The sequence below is a fragment of the Pseudophryne corroboree genome, chromosome 11, assembly GCF_028390025.1.
Source record: "Pseudophryne corroboree isolate aPseCor3 chromosome 11, aPseCor3.hap2, whole genome shotgun sequence".
NCBI classification, from domain to species: Eukaryota; Metazoa; Chordata; class Amphibia; order Anura; family Myobatrachidae; genus Pseudophryne; species Pseudophryne corroboree.
The window spans coordinates 62,769,974-62,787,391 of record NC_086454.1 but is presented as its reverse complement, the minus strand read 5'-3'; the positions used below and the strand labels follow the sequence as shown (position 1 = coordinate 62,787,391).

Here is a 17,418-nt window from a genome sequence, read left to right as displayed (position 1 = left end):
TGGTGATCATTTACCTCTTCCCCTTCCTCTAGTAGCAAGGAAGGAAGAACCTCTGCCCTTTTTGTATTTATTGGGCCGAAAGGACTGCATCTGATAGTGGTGCGTTTTCTTTTGTTGTGGAGGAACATAAGGCAAAAAGGATGACTTACCCGCGGAAGCTGTAGATGCCAAATCATGAAGGCCGTTGCCAAATAAGGCCTTACCTTTATATGGTAGAAATTCCATACTTTTCTTGGAATCAGCATCAGCATTCCATTGGTGAATCCACAACGCTCGCCTAGCTGAGACTGTCATGGCAGTGGCCTTTGATACCAAAAGACCAATATCTCTCGCAGCTTCCTTAAGGTATGCTGCAGCGTCCTTGATATAACCCAGCGTCAAGAGGATGCTATCCCTATCTAGGGTATCTATTTCAGAAGACAAGTTGTCTGCCCACTTTTCAATAGCACTACTTACCCACGCAGACGCAATGACCGGTCTGAGTAGCGTACCTGTGGTCGCATAAATGGACTTTAACGTAGTTTCTGGTTTACAATCCGCAGGATCCTTAAGGGCCGCCGTGTCAGGAGACGGGAGAGCCACCTTTTTAGACAAACGTGACAGGGCCTTGTCCACAGTGGGGGGTGAATCCCACTTTTACCTATCCGCCAAGGGAAACGGATAAGCTACCGTAATTCTTTTTGGAATCTGAAACTTTGTCAGGACTTTCCCAGACTCTTTCAGTTCATGAGAGGGAGGAAACGTTATTTCAGGTTTGCTTTCCTTATACATACAGACCCTTTTATCAGGGACAGTCGGGTCCTCAGTGATATGTAATACCTCTTTAACCGCCACAATCATGTACTGAATACTTTTTGCCAATTTTGGATCTAATCTGGAATCGCTATAGTCGACACTGGAATCAGAGTCCGTGTCGGTAGCAGTGTCTGCCAACTGGGCCAACGTACGTTTTTGGCACTCTGAGGGAACCTGACTTTGCAATAACATATCTTCCACAGATTTCTTCCATGCCTGGGTCTGAGACTCAGACTTATCTAGCCTCTTACTAATAAGAGACACATTAGCATTCAAGGCGTTCAACACATTTACCCAATCAGGCGTCGGCGGTGCCGACATGGTCACCCCCGCAGCAGTTTGTGTCCCTAATACTGCATCCTCCTGGGAAGAGCCTTCAGCCTCAGACATGTCAACACACGTGCACCAAACACCCACAGACACATCGGGCTTATAGGGGAGAGACCCACAGTAAAGTCTGTCAGAGAGACACAGAGGGTATTTGCCAGCTCACAACCCAGCCCCAAATCAACGGGTCTGAAATCACCAAGAAATTGCCTCAGACCTATAGCGCTTTTACTATCCCATATATTGCACCAATTTACATGCCTCCCCCCCCCCCCCGTTTTGTACCCCTGGTACTTGTCAGCGTGAGGAGGACCAGCGTCTCTGCCGCTTGCGGAGAGGAAATGGCGCCGTGAGCAGTGAGGAAGAAGCCCCACCCCCTTGATGGCGCGCTTCTGTCCCGCTTTTTCTGATATTTATACTGGCGGGGGTTAGGACCGTGCCGTGGCACTAATGTCCACCCTTGCCAGTGGAATAATGAGGATGTTTTTTTAGCTGCCCAGGGCCCTGTAGTACTGTGTGTGGGAGCTTGGCGCGCGTCTGCCCGCTACCTCAGAAAATGCCGTCACTGAAGAAGTCTTCTCTTCTACTGTTACTCACCTGTCTTCTGACTTCTGGCTCTGTAAGGGGGTGACGGCCGGCTGCGGGAGTGAGCATCTAGGCGTACCCAGCGATCAGCACCCTCAGGAGCTAATGGTGTCCTGTAACCAGAAGCAGAGCCCTTGAACTCACTGGAAGTGGGTCATACTTCTCTCCCCTAAGTCCCACGAAGCAGGGAGACTGTTGCCAGCAGCCTCCCTGAACATAAAAGAACCTAACAAAAGTATTTTTCAGAGAAACTCAGTAGAGCTCCCTGCAGTGCGTCCAGTCTCACTGGGCACAATTCTAAAACTGTAGTCTGGAGGAGGGGCATAGAGGGAGGAGCCAGTTCACACCCTTTCAAAGTCTTAAAGTGCCCATGTGTCCTGCGGATCCCGTCTATACCCCATGGTTCTATGGTGACCCCAGCATCCTCTAGGACATATGAGAAATTGGCAATCAGGTGGACCATTATGCAATACATTGCACCTATCCTTGTGTATCAATGCCTATTTCCCTATAGATTGTAAGCTTGCGAGCAGGGCCTTCCTACCTTTATGTATGTCTGGTATTACCTTGATTTGTTTTATCACTGTTGTTTCTAATTGCAATGCGTAACGGACTATGCTGCGTTATAGAAATAACTAACAAACTGTGCAACTTGAAAATCAACTGAAACATCGATGTACAAACAGGGCTTCAAATCAAAAATCTATGAGACCTCTGTTCACGGGATTCGTATTTGTTTATCTTTTTTTTGGGGGGGGGTGCAGATAATTGTTCAATGTCACGCATATTAGAATATATACATTTTGGTTATATACAGTAAGAAAAATTACAAATCATTAAGTTCAATGGGAGTGAATGCTTTTTAAAGTCATTGTAAAGGCTCACCTTAATATAAAGTACAGAGCTCCCTCTTTAGAATAGTTACATAGTCGATGAGGCTGAAAAAAGACAAAATGTCGATAGAGTTCAACCTGTATTATAAAATTAAAAAATAAATACATTTTTAAATACTGTATCCTTGTATATTTCTTTCAGTTAGGAATTTATCTAATCCATTTGTAAACTTATTTACTGAGTCCGCCATTACTACCTTTTCTGGCAGTGCATTCCAAACCCTGACTGCTCTTACTGTGAAGAACCCTTTCCTCCGTTGTGTTTGAATTTTTTTTTCTTCTAACCTTAGAGGGTGTCCACATGTCCTGTGTAGCGGTTTTTTGATAAACATATCGTCTGATAAATCCTTGTATTGTTCCTTTATGTATTCATAAATATTAATAATGTCCCCTCTCAGCCGCCTCTTTTCCAGTGTAAACATATCTAGCCTTGTAAGTCTTTCCTCATAATTGTCAGCGTCCGGAGTCTTACCGGTACGCTGGGGCCGCGGGGCTGGCTTCCTTGGCGTTGTGCGGGCAGCGGTGGAGGTGGGCTGCTGCGCCGGATCCGTGGGCAGCAGTAGTGGAGGCGAGGGGGTCCGCTCGTGGCGGCGGGACGCCGCTACAGCGGGTCGCTCTTGCTGAACCGTTGCTTGGAGACCAGGGGCAGTGAGCAATGTGGCTTTGCAAAAAGGTCTGCATTACTGGGCGCCACCATGTTGGAGACCAAGTTTTAAGCATAGTTCCTGTCTCCTGTTTCTTCCAGCCAATCCAGGGGAAGCTCTCCCTATAAAAGGGGGCTGGTTTAGGACAGGGATGCCAGTGCTTCAAGTTACAACCCTGTTGTAGGTGCTTTAGCCTGTGCTCCCAGGATTCCTGCTGTATCTTGGTTCCTCCTGATCCTGCTTGGTCGGTTCTCTGTTGCTGCTGCAGCCCTGCCGTTTCTTGCCTGCTACTGCCTGTGGAAGCGCTCCTGGAAAACCCGGTCTTTGGGCACAGTCGGCCCCGGGTCTTCTGCCTCGTCTTTCAAGCCACACTCCACAGATCTCCTTCACCAGCCACGCCTTTGTACCACTGACCACAGCCTGCAGATTATTATCTTCAAGCCTCGTTTTCCAAACCACAGTCCTTGTTTCCAGCCACGTTTTCAAGTACCATCCACAGTTCATCATCTACAGTCCTGTCTTTCAAATCACAGTCAGCAGTTCTTCACCTCCAGCCACGTCTTTAATCATTGTGCTCCAGCCTCAGTTCCCTACCTCAGCTCTGTACATAATAAATACTTTCCATTGACTCTCAAACCCCGCCTACGTTCTTCATTGCTCCGTGTCCCATGCGAAGGAACTATATCTAGCCCCCGCATCTGGTTCATTCACAGCCTGCTACCTCCTCGGGCAAATCTCAGCTGCCGGATCCTCAAACCCTGCCAGACGTGACAATAATTCAGTGACTCTAACCCCTTAACCAGTTTGGTGGCTCTCTTCTGAACCCTTTCGAGTTCCAAGATATCTTTGTTGTAGTGAGGTGTCCAGAACTGTACACAATATGCTAGGTGTGGCCGCACCAATCATTTATACAGTGGCAGGATTACACTCTCATCCCTTGTATCCATTACCCGTTTTATGCATCCTAACACCTTATTTGCTTTTGTTGCTGCATTTTGACATTGCAAACTGCTACTAAGTCTATTATCAATGAGCACTCCCGAATCCTTTTCAACTACCGTTATCCCTACATTTTCTCCATTTAATTTATAGGCTGCCTGATTGTTCTTAGTTTCAGAGTGCATAACTTTATCTATATTAAACCTCATTTTCCATTTTTCAGCCCAAACCTCCAGTCTAGTTAAGTCATTCCGTAGAGACTCAACATCCTTTTCTGAATTAATTACTCTACACAGTTTAGTAATGCAAAAATTGACACTGTGCTTTCCAGGCCCATTCCTCGGTCATTAATAAATATTATAAACAGTAGTGGCCTGAGTACAGAACCCTGCGGTATTCCAGTAAGCACTGGGGACCCATTAAGAAAACGACCCATTAACCACCACTTGCTGTTCCCTGTTATACAGGCAATTACTCACCCAAGTACAAACAGTGTTTCCTACCCCAAGCTCAGTTAATTTGAAAATAAGTCTCTTACGTGGGAGTTTGTCAAAGGCCTTAGCAAAGTCTAAAAAGACCACATCCACTTCTTTACCCTGGATCAATATTATCGCTCACTCCCTCGTAGAATCTAATTAGGTTAGTTTGACATGACCTGTCTCTCACAAAACCATGCTGATTCCTATTATTAACCTTGGAGGAATCCAAGTACTCCAGAATGCTATTCATTATTATACCGTCCAGTATTTTCCCCACTATAAAACTTACCGGTCTATTAGTTACCGGGATTAGTTTTAATTCCCTTTTTTAAATATTGGGACCACCTCTGCTATACGCCAGGCATTCTGTATCATTCCTGATGTAATAGAATAGGGGCCTTGATAGCGCTGAGTTAAGTTCCATAAGTACCCTGGGGTGAAGTCCATCCAGCCCAGGAGATTTATTTATCTTAATTTTACTTAGTCTCTCCCGGATTACTTCCTCGTTTAACCAGGTACTTAAGCAACGGGTCGTTATCATAGCATATGTTGTGCACTACACCCACCAACTGGTCCTCTCTCTAATTAATACTGATGAAAAGAATTTATTCAATAAATTTCTTTTCCCCCTATCATCAATAATCAAGACATACAATTCGCCCTTTAATGGTCCAATAATCTCCTTTTTTAACATTTTACCGTTTATAAACTTAAAGAACTTTTGGGGGTTTGTTTTACTCTCCATGGCGATTTGTTTTTAATCGTCTTTTTTAGCTGCTCTAATTTCTTTTTTGCATTTTTTGTTACATTCCTTGTAGTACTCAAATGATTTCGCCTTCCCATCAGATTTAAATGCTTTGAAAGCACGCCTCTTTTTAACCATTAGTTCCTTGACCTTCTTAGTAGGCCACATCGGTTTGAATTTACTATTCCTGTTTTTGCAGACCTTGGGAATGAACAAATAAGTGTACTTATTGAGCAAAGTTGTAAAAACATGCCACATTTCAGCCGTATTCTTACCATGAAATACATTTTCCCAGCTGATGTCCTTCATTGCTTGTTTCAGCATGTTGAAATTAGCTTTTCTAAAGTTAAAAGTCTTAGTTAGACCCTTATAATGTTGTTCGTAAAAGCGGATATTGAATGTGATCATATTATGATCGCTATTTCCCAAGGTCTCCCCTACTGTAGTATTTGATATCTCCACATTATTAGTTAGTACAAGGTCCAGTATAGTCCCAAGTCTAGTTGGTTCCTTGATTACCTGGGACAAGTAATGATCTTTTAGCATGTTTACCTAGGACAAAGCACATTCTAGGCACAAACATACAATACAAATCATTCCATTAGGTCACCATTTTCTTAACTCCACTTAAACTGTTAAGGTGCATACACACGGAGCGATATAACTGAGCGATTTTGACTAGTCAAAATCGCTCAGAAAGTTAGTGCATATCTCTCCATGTGTACACAGCCAGCGACAGCGATGCGCGTCCCCGCCAGGTCGCTATCGCTGCTAAAAATAGACCGTGCAGGCAAGTCAATTTTGGCTAGGTCGCTAGAAAAGAAAAAGCATCCCCTTGCTTAAATGAGTTAGCCAAAATCGCCCTTAGCCAAAATCGCTGGAAAAGTTAGTCAAAATCTCCTATTGCCAGTTCAAGGGAAATCTCTCAGTCAAAATCTCTCCGTGTGTACGCACCTTAACTTCTTTAGCATGTATTGAAAACAAATTATAATAAATACTGCTCCATCTTTTATGCGTTAAAGTTGGACCAAATACACTGAACTGAATGGAGTCTGGGCAAGTGCCTGGCCGGCCCTCTTTATTCCGAGTATAATCTTTGGTGTCCCCTTCCCCGTTAGTGGGTTTTCTAATCACCAGCTACTCTCTAGAAAATCATGCCATACTCATCCCTAGATTTTGTGAAACGTGCACTGTATTACAGAAGGCACAAAACCACTTTCATTAAAAAAATTTTAAGAAAAACAAAATTCACACAAAAACCACACACTACAGTTAATAGAAGAGTATTTTATTTTAATAATAGTACAGTAGAAAAAAAAATATTCAGGATAAAACAGGAGCAATTTCAATTGTGTTGATCCTCAATATGATCAGTGGGTCAATTGTAACTGAAAAAAAAAAATATTTGTCAGGTTATGAACAGTATTTTTTTTTATACCACCTTTAGAATGTTAAAATAAGATTTTACTCACCGGTAAATCTATTTCTCGTAGTCCGTAGTGGATGCTGGGACTCCGTAAGGACCATGGGGAATAGCGGCTCCGCAGGAGACTGGGCACAACTAAAGAAAGCTTTAGGACTACCTGGTGTGCACTGGCTCCTCCCACTATGACCCTCCTCCAGACCTCAGTTAGGATACTGTGCCCGGAAGAGCTGACACAATAGGGAAGGATTTTGAATCCCGGGTAAGACTCATACCAGCCACACCAATCACACCGTACAACTCGTGATACTATACCCAGTTAACAGTATGAAATATAACAGAGCCTCTCAATAGATGGCTCAATAATAACCCTTTAGTTAACAATAACTATATACAAGCATTGCAGACAATCCGCACTTGGGATGGGCGCCCAGCATCCACTACGGACTACGAGAAATCGATTTACCAGTGAGTAAAATCTTATTTTCTCTGACGTCCTAAGTGGATGCTGGGACTCCATAAGGACCATGGGGATTATACCAAAGCTCCCAAACGGGCAGGAGAGTGCGGATGACTCTGCAGCACCGAATGAGCAAACTCAAGGTCCTCCTCAGCCAGGGTATCAAATTTGTAGAATTTAGCAAAGGTGTTAGACCCTGACCAAGTAGCAGCTCGGCAAAGTTGTAAAGCCGAGACCCCTCGGGCAGCCGCCCAAGAAGAGCACACCTTCCTTGTGGAATGGGCTTTTACAGATTTAGGATGCGGCAGTCCAGCCGCAGAATGCGCAAGCTGAATTGTGCTACAGATCCAGCGAGCAATAGAAGCAGGAGCACCCAGCTTGTTGGGTGCATACAGAATAGCGAGTCAGTTTTCCTGACTCCAGCCATCCTGGAAACATAAATTTTCAAGGCCCTGACTACGTCCAGTAACTTGGAATCCTCCAAGTCCCTAGTAGCCGCAGGCACAATAGGTTGGTTCAAGTGAAAAGCTGATACCACCTTAGGGAGAAACTGGGGACGAGTCCTCAATTCTGCCCTATCCATATGGAAAATCAGATAAGGGCTTTTACATGACAAAGCCGCCAATTCTGACACACGCCTGGCCGAAGCCAAGGCCAATAGCATGACCACTTTCCACGTGAGATATTTCAAATCCACGGTTTTAAGTGGCTCAAACCAATGTGATTTTAGAAAACCCAACAACACGTTGAGATCCCAAGGTGCCACTGGAGGCACAAAAGGGGGCTGAATATGCAGCACTCCCTTAACAAATGTCTGAACTTCAGGCAGTGAAGCCAGTTCTTTCTGGAAGAAAATCAACAGAGCCGAAATCTGGACCTTAATGGAACCCAATTTTAGGCCCATAGTCACCCCTGACTGTAGGAAGTGCAGAAATCGACCCAGCTGAAATTCCTCCGTTGGGGCCTTCCTGGCCTCACACCACGCAACATATTTTCGCCAAATGCGGTGATAATGGTTTGCGGTTACTTCTTTCCTAGCTTTAATCAGCGTAGGAATGACTTCCTCTGGAATGCCCTTTTCCTTCAGGATCCGGCGTTCAACCGCCATGCCGTCAAACGCAGCCGCGGTAAGTCTTGGAACAGACAGGGGCCCTGCTGCAGCAGGTCCAGTCTGAGCGGCAGAGGCCATGGGTCCTCTGAGATCATTTCTTGAAGTTCCGGGTACCAAGCTCTTCTTGGCCAATCCGGAACTATGAGTATAGTTCTTACTCCTCTTTTCCTTATTATCCTCAGTACCTTGGGTATGAGAGGAAGAGGAGGGAACACATAAACCGACTGGTACACCCACGGTGTCACTAGAGCGTCCACAGCTATTGCCTGAGGGTCCCTTGACCTGGCGCAATATCTTTCTAGCTTTTTGTTTAGGCGGGACGCCATCATGTCCACCTGTGGCCTTTCCCAAAGGTTTACAATCAGTTGGAAGACTTCTGGATGAAGTCCCCATTCTCCCGGGTGTAGGTCGTGTCTGCTGAGGAAGTCTGCTTCCCAGTTGTCCACTCCCGGAATGAACACTGCTGACACAGTGCTAACACGTGATTTTCCGCCCAGCAGAGAATCCTTGTGGCTTCTGCCATCGCCATCCTGCTTCTTGTGCCGCCCTGTCGGTTTACATGGGCGACTGCCGTGATGTTGTCTGACTGGATCAGTACCGGCTGGTTTTGAAGCAGGGGTCCTGCCTGACTTAGGGCATTGTAAATGGCTCTCAGTTCCAGAATATTTATGTGTAGGGAAGTCTCCTGACTTGACCAAAGTCCTTGGAAGTGTCTTCCCTGTGTAACTGCCCCCAGCCTCGAAGGCTGGCATCCGTGGTCACCAGGACCCAGTCCTGTATGCCGAATCTGCGGCCCTCTTGCAGATGAGCACTCTGCAGCCACCACAGCAGAGACACCCTGGTCCTTGGAGACAGGGTTATCAGCCGATGCATCTGAAGATGCGATCCGGACCACTTGTCCAACAGGTCCCACTGAAAGGTTCTTGCATGGAACCTGCCGAATGGAATTGCTTCGTAAGAAGCTACCATCTTTCCCAGGACTCGCGTGCAGTGATGCACCGACACCCGTTTTGGTTTCAGGAGGCCTCTGACTAGAGATGACAGCTCCTTGGCTTTCTCCTCCGGGAGAAACACTTTTTTCTGGTCTGTGTCCAGAACCATCCCCAGGAACAGTAGACGCGTCGTAAGGACCAGCTGTGACTTTGGAATATTTAGAATCCAACCGTGCTGTTGTAGCACTTCCTGAGATAGTGCTACCCCGACCAACAACTGCTCCCTGGATCTCGCCTTTATTAGGAGATCGTCCAATTACGGGATAATTAAAACTCCCTTTTTTCGAAGGAGTATCATCATTTCGGCCATTACCTTGGTAAATATCCTCGGTGCCGTGGACAGACCAAACGGCAACGTCTGGAATTGGTAATGACAATCCTGTACCACAAATCTGAGGTACTCCTGGTGAGGATGGTAAATGGGGACATGCAGGTAAGCATCCTTGATGTCCAGAGATACCATGTAATCCCCCTCGTCCAGGCTTGCAATAACCGCCCTGAGCGATTCAATCTTGAACTTGAATTTTTTTATACATGTGTTCAAGGATTTCAAATTTAAAATGGGTCTCACCGAACCGTCCGGTTTCGGTACCACAAACATTGTGGAATAGTAACCCCTTCCTTGTTGAAGGAGGGGCACCTTGACTATCACCTGCTGGGAATACAGCTAGTGAATTGCCTCTAGCACAGCCTCCCTGCCTGAGGGAGTTGTTGGCAGGGCAGATTTGAGGAAACGGTGTGGGGGGGGGGGGGGGGGGGGGGAGACGTTTCAAACTCCAGCTTGTACCTCTGAGAAACTACTTGTAGAATCCAGGGATCCACCTGTGAGCGAGCCCACTGATTGCTGAAGCTTTTGAGCCGGCCCCCCACCGTACCTGGCTCCGCCTGTGGAGCCCCACCGTCATGCGGCGGCTTTGGAGGAAGCGGGGGAGGATTTTTGCTCCTGGGAACTGGCTGTATGCTGCAGCTTTTTCCCCCTACCTCTGCCTCTGGGCAGAAAGGACGCTCCTTTTCCCCGCTTACTCTTCTGGGGCCGAAAGGACTGTACCTGATAATACGGTGCTTTCTTTGGCTGTGAGGGAATATGGGGTAAAAATGCTGACTTCCCAGCTGTTGCTGTGGAAACTAGGTCCGAGAGACCGTCCCCAAATAACTCCTCACCCTTGTAAGGCAAAACCTCCATGTGCCTTTTAGAATCTGCATCCCCTGTCCGCTGCCGAGTCCATAACCCTCTCCTGGCAGAAATGGACATTGCACTTATTTTAGATGCCAGCCGGCAAATATCCCTCTGTGCATCTCTCATGTATAAGACTGCGTCTTTAATATGCTCTACGGTTAGCAATATAGTGTCCCTGTCAAGGGTGTCAATATTCTCCGACAGGGAATCTGACCACGCAGCCGCAGCACTGCACATCCATGCTGAAGCAATAGCTGGTCTCAGTATAATGCCTGAGTGTGTATATACAGACTTCAGTATAGCCTCCTGCTTTCTATCAGCAGGTTCCTTTAGGGCGGCCGTATCCGGAGACGGTAGTGCCACCTTTTTTGACAAGCGTGTGAGCGCTTTATCCACCCTAGGGGGTGTTTCCCAACGTGACCTATCCTCTGGCGGGAAAGGGTACGCCATTAGTAATCTTTTAGAAATTACCAGTTTCTTATCGGGGGAAGCCCACGCTTCTTCACACACTTCATTTAACTCCTCAGATGGGGGAAAAACCACTGGTAGTTTTTTCTCCCCAAACGTAATACCCTTTTTTGTGGTACCTGGGGTAAGATCAGAAATGTGCAACACATTTTTCATTGCCTCAATCATGTAACGAGTGGCCCTATTGGACATTACATTAGTCTCCTCGTCGTCGACACTGGTATCAGTATCCGTGTCGACATTTGTGTCTGCCATCTGAGGTAGCGGGCGTTTTAGAGCCCCTGATGGCCTTTGAGACGCTTGGGCAGGCACGAGCTGAGAAGCCGGCTGTCCCATATTTGGTATGTCGTCAAACTTTTTATGCAAGGAGTTGACACTTTCACGTAATTCCTTCCACAAGTCCATCCACTCAGGTGTCTGCCCCGCAGGGGGTGACATCACATTTATCGGCATCTGCTCCGCCTCCACATAAGCCTCCTCATCAAACATGTCGACACAGCCGTACCGACACACCGCACACACACAGGGAATGCTCTGACTGAGGACAGGACCCCACAAAGCCCTTTGGGGAGACAGAGAGAGAGTGTGCCAGCACACACCAGAGCGCTATAATAATACAGGGATTAACTGAATTATTTCCCCTTATAGCTGCTATATAAGTTATACTGCGCCTAAATTTAGTGCCCCCCCTCTCTTTTTTACCCTTTGTAGCTTGATACTGCAGGGGAGAGCCAGGGAGCGATCCTTCCAGCAGAGCTGTGAGGGAAAATGGCGCCAGTGTGCTGAGGGGGATAGCCCCGCCCCTTTTTCGGCGGACTTCTCCTGCTTTTTTCAGGAATTCTGGCAGGGGTAATTTATCACATATATAGCCTCTGGGACTATATATTGTGATGATTTGCCAGCCAAGGTGTTTATATTGCTGCTCAGGGCGCCCCCCCCCCAGCGCCCTGCACCCATCAGTGACCGGAGTGTGAGGTGTGCATGAGGAGCAATGGCGCACAGCTGCAGTGCTGTGCGCTACCTTGGTGAAGACCGAAGTCTTCTGCCGCCGATTTTCAGGTCTGGAGGAGGGTCATAGTGGGAGGAGCCAGTGCACACCAGGTTGTCCTAAAGCTTTCTTTAGTTGTGCCCAGTGTCCTGCGGAGCCGCTATTCCCCATGGTCCTTACGAAGTCCCAGCATCCACTTAGGACGTCAGAGAAATTAATATGCATATCAGGATTAGATCAATACAAATACAATGCAGGGGTCAGCGTCCATCCACAGCTGCTTTTACCACAAATCTGTATAGCCCAGTCTAACTAGAAGGGACGGTGAGTGGTTTACCATGTTCACTACAAACCAACAATACCCTCCACACAGAGTATAGACATACGGCACAAAGGCATTTACAAAATCTGGCAAAGCCAAGTATACATGTGCATCAAGAGAAAAGGAGCAAGTGTACCCCTAATTATTCCACACTGCTAGAACAAATATAATAAATATATATATATTCGTGATGAGCGGGTTCGGTTTTACTCGGTTCTCAAAACGGCATCTTATTGGCTCACAGATGTCACGTGTTTTGGATAGCCAATAAGATGCCGTTTTGAGAACCGAGTAAAACCGAACCCGCTCATCACTAGTGTGTGTGTGTGTGTGTGTGTGTGTGTGTGTGTGTGTGTGTGTGTGTGTGTATATATACATACATACACACACATAGATAGATAGATAGATAGATAGATAGATAGATAGATAGATAGATAGATAGATAGATAGAACACACACACATAGATTAGTGACAGAAGCGGCACTCACGGTCTAAACTTATAATGACGGGCACAGTCCCTGTATGGGGACTGGATCTGTCATTATAAGTTATGACTGTGAGTGCCGCTTATGCCACTATCTGTACACATACGCAAGTATACTAGAGGGCACCAGGCCAGCTGCATATGGCTATTGTTACCACGGAGTGCCGAGTTCCAGTGATTATATATATATATATATATATATATATATATATATATATATATATATATATATATATATATACATACATATACACACAGAATCTGAGGGCGCTAGTAACTTATTACAGACAATCAATATAATTTAAAATTTATTCTTAAAATACAATGTTATCTCTACTTCATATTTTCAAATAACATTGTTATCATACAGGATGGATACAACATCAATAGATTTCGATATACACCAATCAAGTTTTTGCTCAGTTACAGTACCCAATTCAAATATATACCAATCAGGTTTTAATCAGATGTGGGTATTTATGCTTATATCCTGACGAAAATGCCACATTAAAATAGGGCATTGAAACGTTGAATCTACGTCTCATCTGATTTCTTAATCATTGGAGTGCCGCACCATTTGCATTGTTTGTACTTTTCTCTGTGAGGGCACCCAGTGTACTATTATTATTAAGTGGCTGTGCCGGACCCCTGCCTTTTTCTATTTATGGATTCCTGGATTGCCGGATCCTTGGTCAGGGCACCCCTGAAGTCTGCTTGAGGTATTATTCCAGTGTGCATTTACATATGGTCTGTTTTTATACTTTTTTGATCACCTTTTTTTGTTTTTTGCACACACAGCTGCATATCACTGTGTATTTATCATGGCTGAGATGAACTCTGATGTACAAATTAGTGGTCATGCATTGACTACTTATCCAATAGGTGATACATATTCCTATTCTGAAGCGGAAGCCGATACCATTCTAGTCACTGGTGGGCTTATTGAGCAAGCTGAAGCTCTACCTCTTGACGATGTATATCGTGAATTATTGAGGTTGAAGAGGCGTGAGATTGATTACTACTATCATGCATTATCCTTAAGTGACTATCACAGAGCGAAAAAAAATCCCTAGGGGCCTACGTGTTCGTAATGGCCCTACAATTGGGAAACACGATCCCGCTTTTTGTAGAAAGTGGATATCAATAACTAATAAATGTTCTTTCGATCTTATGTTATTGATCATTGAATTTTCCACTAAAGAAGTTGCTATTACTAAGGAGAAAATTGATGCATTTGAGATAATCCACAAGCCTAATCTCACCAGTGATACGGATACTGAATGGTATACTAAATTAAATTCCCAATTACAGACGTACAAACGGGATCTGATTAAATTTAAAAAGTACAAATTATCCAAGGTTGAAGCAGATTATGAAAATAATACGGTATATCAGTGGACCTATCCAGCTAGGGGTCATGATTACCGCAAACCTTTTTTCAGACGCAACAGACGACAGGACGACCGGCAGCAGGATTCCTCTACTGAATTCAATTCATCAGCAAGTGATAATGACCGACGTGGTCCCCGAGGTAGAAAACGTGGCCAGCTTGACCCTTTAGTGGTGACTACGAGAGCATAATACACCCGCGATACCGAAAATACACCAGACGGGGAGGCCAAAACAAAAGGCAGGGGTCGCGCAAAAAAACTGACCTCCAACAAAACTTAATTGTTAATCTATCCTCATATGATCTAACAACTATTGAGACTGATGTCCTAGCTAAAGGACTATCATTTGTCCAGACGTCACGATTTAATGCATTGGATTGGAATATTGAACAACATAAACTACACCGGCAGTTGAAACTTAAAGAGTTTTATGGTAAACGCTTGTCTTCTACTCCTTCTATACCACAAGAGTCAGCAGCCGTTGAAATTCCTCAACAACTGATGAAACTTACTCCGAAAAGTACGTTTGAACCTCAATCATTTAATCCATCTATCAAAACCTTTATGCGTCTCCTGAATGAAGAAGTCCAGTCGTCTATATCTACCCTACCTCCGTGCCGCCATAATCTTACCAAGGTGGAACAACAAGCTTTGGATAATCTTGCTAACAACAAATCTTTGATTTTTCGTCCTGCGGATAAGGGGCGTGCTCTGGTAATCCAGGACTTTGACAAATATAAATCTCAAGTCGCTGCCCATTTGAATGATACTGCTACATATCGTTTACTCCCACAGGATCCGTCAGTCATCTTTAAAGCAGAGCTTTCTTCAATTCTTAAAGATGCCTTAGACCATGGTATTATTTCTGAGCCACTCTCTAAAGCCCTTCTACCAGCTTTTCTCATGGTCCCACTATTCTATACCACCCCTAAGATCCATAAATCCATTGTGGACCCTCCGGGTAGACCTATTATTGCAGCCCGGGGTGCTCTGTCACAGCCAGCCTCCGTATATATTGATAGTTTATTACAACCTTTTATTAGGCAACATCCGAGATATCTACTGGATACCACATCACTCCTGGTAAAACTTTTGGCACTTCCGAAGTTAGATCCTGATGTAACAATGTTCACTATTGACGTTACTAACCTATATACTGTCATACCACATGATTTAGGCTTGGCTGCAGTGGGCCGGTTCTTGAATAATCAGCCTTCATACAGTGGTCCTGATGTCACATTTGTGATTATGCTGCTCAAATTCATCTTAACGAGGAACTTTTTTCTGTATAATGGTACATTTTATTTACAGCTGATTGGTTGTGCGATGGGGGCGGCGGTGGCCCCCTCATACGCTAACATCTTTATGTTTGATGTTGAAAGATCTGTATTTTTTTCAGAGGAATCAATTACCAATAGGATCATCTTTTTTTGTCGCTACATTGACGACTTGTTGATTTTTTGGAAGGGTGACTGTATTGATTTGATTAACCACATTAACCAACATAATGTAGGTCCTAGTCCTGTTAAGTTCACTTTTTCATTCAGTCCTACTGAAGTGCATTACCTCGATGTTTCTATATGCTTGCATGAGGGTTATATTTCAACTAATATGTACTGTAAACCCACGGATCGCAATAATTTACTTGCTTATAATAGTTGTCATCCCAGATCCCTCATTGCAGGGCTGCCGTATTCGCAATTGATTCGTGCGAGACGTATTACGTCTGATATTAAACAAGCAGAGCACCATATTGATAGTCTGTTGAAAAAATTCCTTGCAAGAGGATATGATTATGATCAATTACTTGCTACTAAAAATAATAAGATTTTACTTACCGATAAATCTATTTCTCATAGTCCGTAGTGGATGCTGGGGACTCCGTCAGGACCATGGGGAATAGCGGCTCCGCAGGAGACAGGGCACAAAAGCAAGCTTTTAGGATCCCATGGTGTGTACTGGCTCCTCCCCCTATGACCCTCCTCCAAGCCTCAGTTAGGTACTGTGCCCGGATGAGCGTACACAATAAGGAAGGATCTTGAATCCCGGGTAAGACTCATACCAGCCACACCAATCACACCGTACAACTTGTGATTTGAACCCAGTTAACAGTATGATAACAATGAAGTAGCCTCTAAAAAAGATGGCTCACAACAATAATAACCCGATTTTTTTGTAACAATAACTATGTACAAGTAATGCAGACAATCCGCACTTGGGATGGGCGCCCAGCATCCACTACGGACTATGAGAAATAGATTTATCGGTAAGTAAAATCTTATTTTCTCTAACGTCCTAGTGGATGCTGGGGACTCCGTCAGGACCATGGGGATTATACCAAAGCTCCCAAACGGGCGGGAGAGTGCGGATGACTCTGCAGCACCGAATGAGAGAACTCCAGGTCCTCCTCAGCCAGGGTATCAAATTTGTAGAATTTTGCAAACGTGTTTGCCCCTGACCAAGTAGCTGCTCGGCAAAGTTGTAAAGCCGAGACCCCTCGGGCAGCCGCCCAAGATGAGCCCACCTTCCTTGTGGAATGGGCATTTACAGATTTTGGCTGTGGCAGGCCTGCCACAGAATGTGCAAGCTGAATTGTACTACAAATCCAACGAGCAATAGTCTGCTTAGAAGCAGGAGCACCCAGCTTTTTGGGTGCCAACAATATAAACAGCAAGTCAGACTTTCTGACTCCAGCCGTCCTGGAATTATATATATATATATATATATATATATATATTCAGGGCCCTGACAACGTCTAGCAACTTGGAGTCCTCCAAGTCCCTAGTAGCCGCAGGCACCACAATAGGTTGTTTCAGGTGAAACGCTGACACCACCTTAGGAAGAAACTGGGGACGAGTCCGCAGTTCTGCCCTGTCCGAATGGAAAATCAAATATGGGCTTTTGTAAGACATAGCCGCCAATTTTGACAATCGCCTGGCCGAGGCCAGGGCCAACAGCATGGTCACTTTCCATGTGAGATATTTCAAATCCACAGATTTGAGTGGTTCAAACCAATATGATTTGAGGAATCCCAACACTACGTTGAGATCCCACGGTGCCACTGGAGGCACACAAGGGCTGTATATGCAATACTCCCTTGACAAACGTCTGGACTTCAGGAACTGAAGCCAATTCTTTCTGGAAGAAAATCTATAGGGCCGAAACTTGAACCTTAATGGACCCCAATTTGAGGC

At 45.1% G+C, this 17,418-nt stretch overlaps 1 protein-coding gene and 1 long non-coding RNA gene across 2 annotated transcripts in view; one reads left to right on the top strand and one right to left on the bottom strand.

Moving 5' to 3' along the window:
- Positions 1–17,418, top strand: part of LOC134968840 (uncharacterized) — an 87,629-nt gene that overhangs the window by 52,777 nt on the left and 17,434 nt on the right. The window lies entirely within an intron of this gene.
- MRPL21 (mitochondrial ribosomal protein L21) overlaps positions 6,680–17,418 on the bottom strand; it is an 88,747-nt gene continuing 78,008 nt past the window's right edge. Inside the window, exon 7 of the mRNA XM_063944352.1 lies at positions 6,680–6,795. Coding sequence (XP_063800422.1) covers positions 6,731–6,795 — 65 coding nt within the window. The 3' untranslated portion in view covers positions 6,680–6,730. The remainder of the gene's footprint in view (positions 6,796–17,418) is intronic.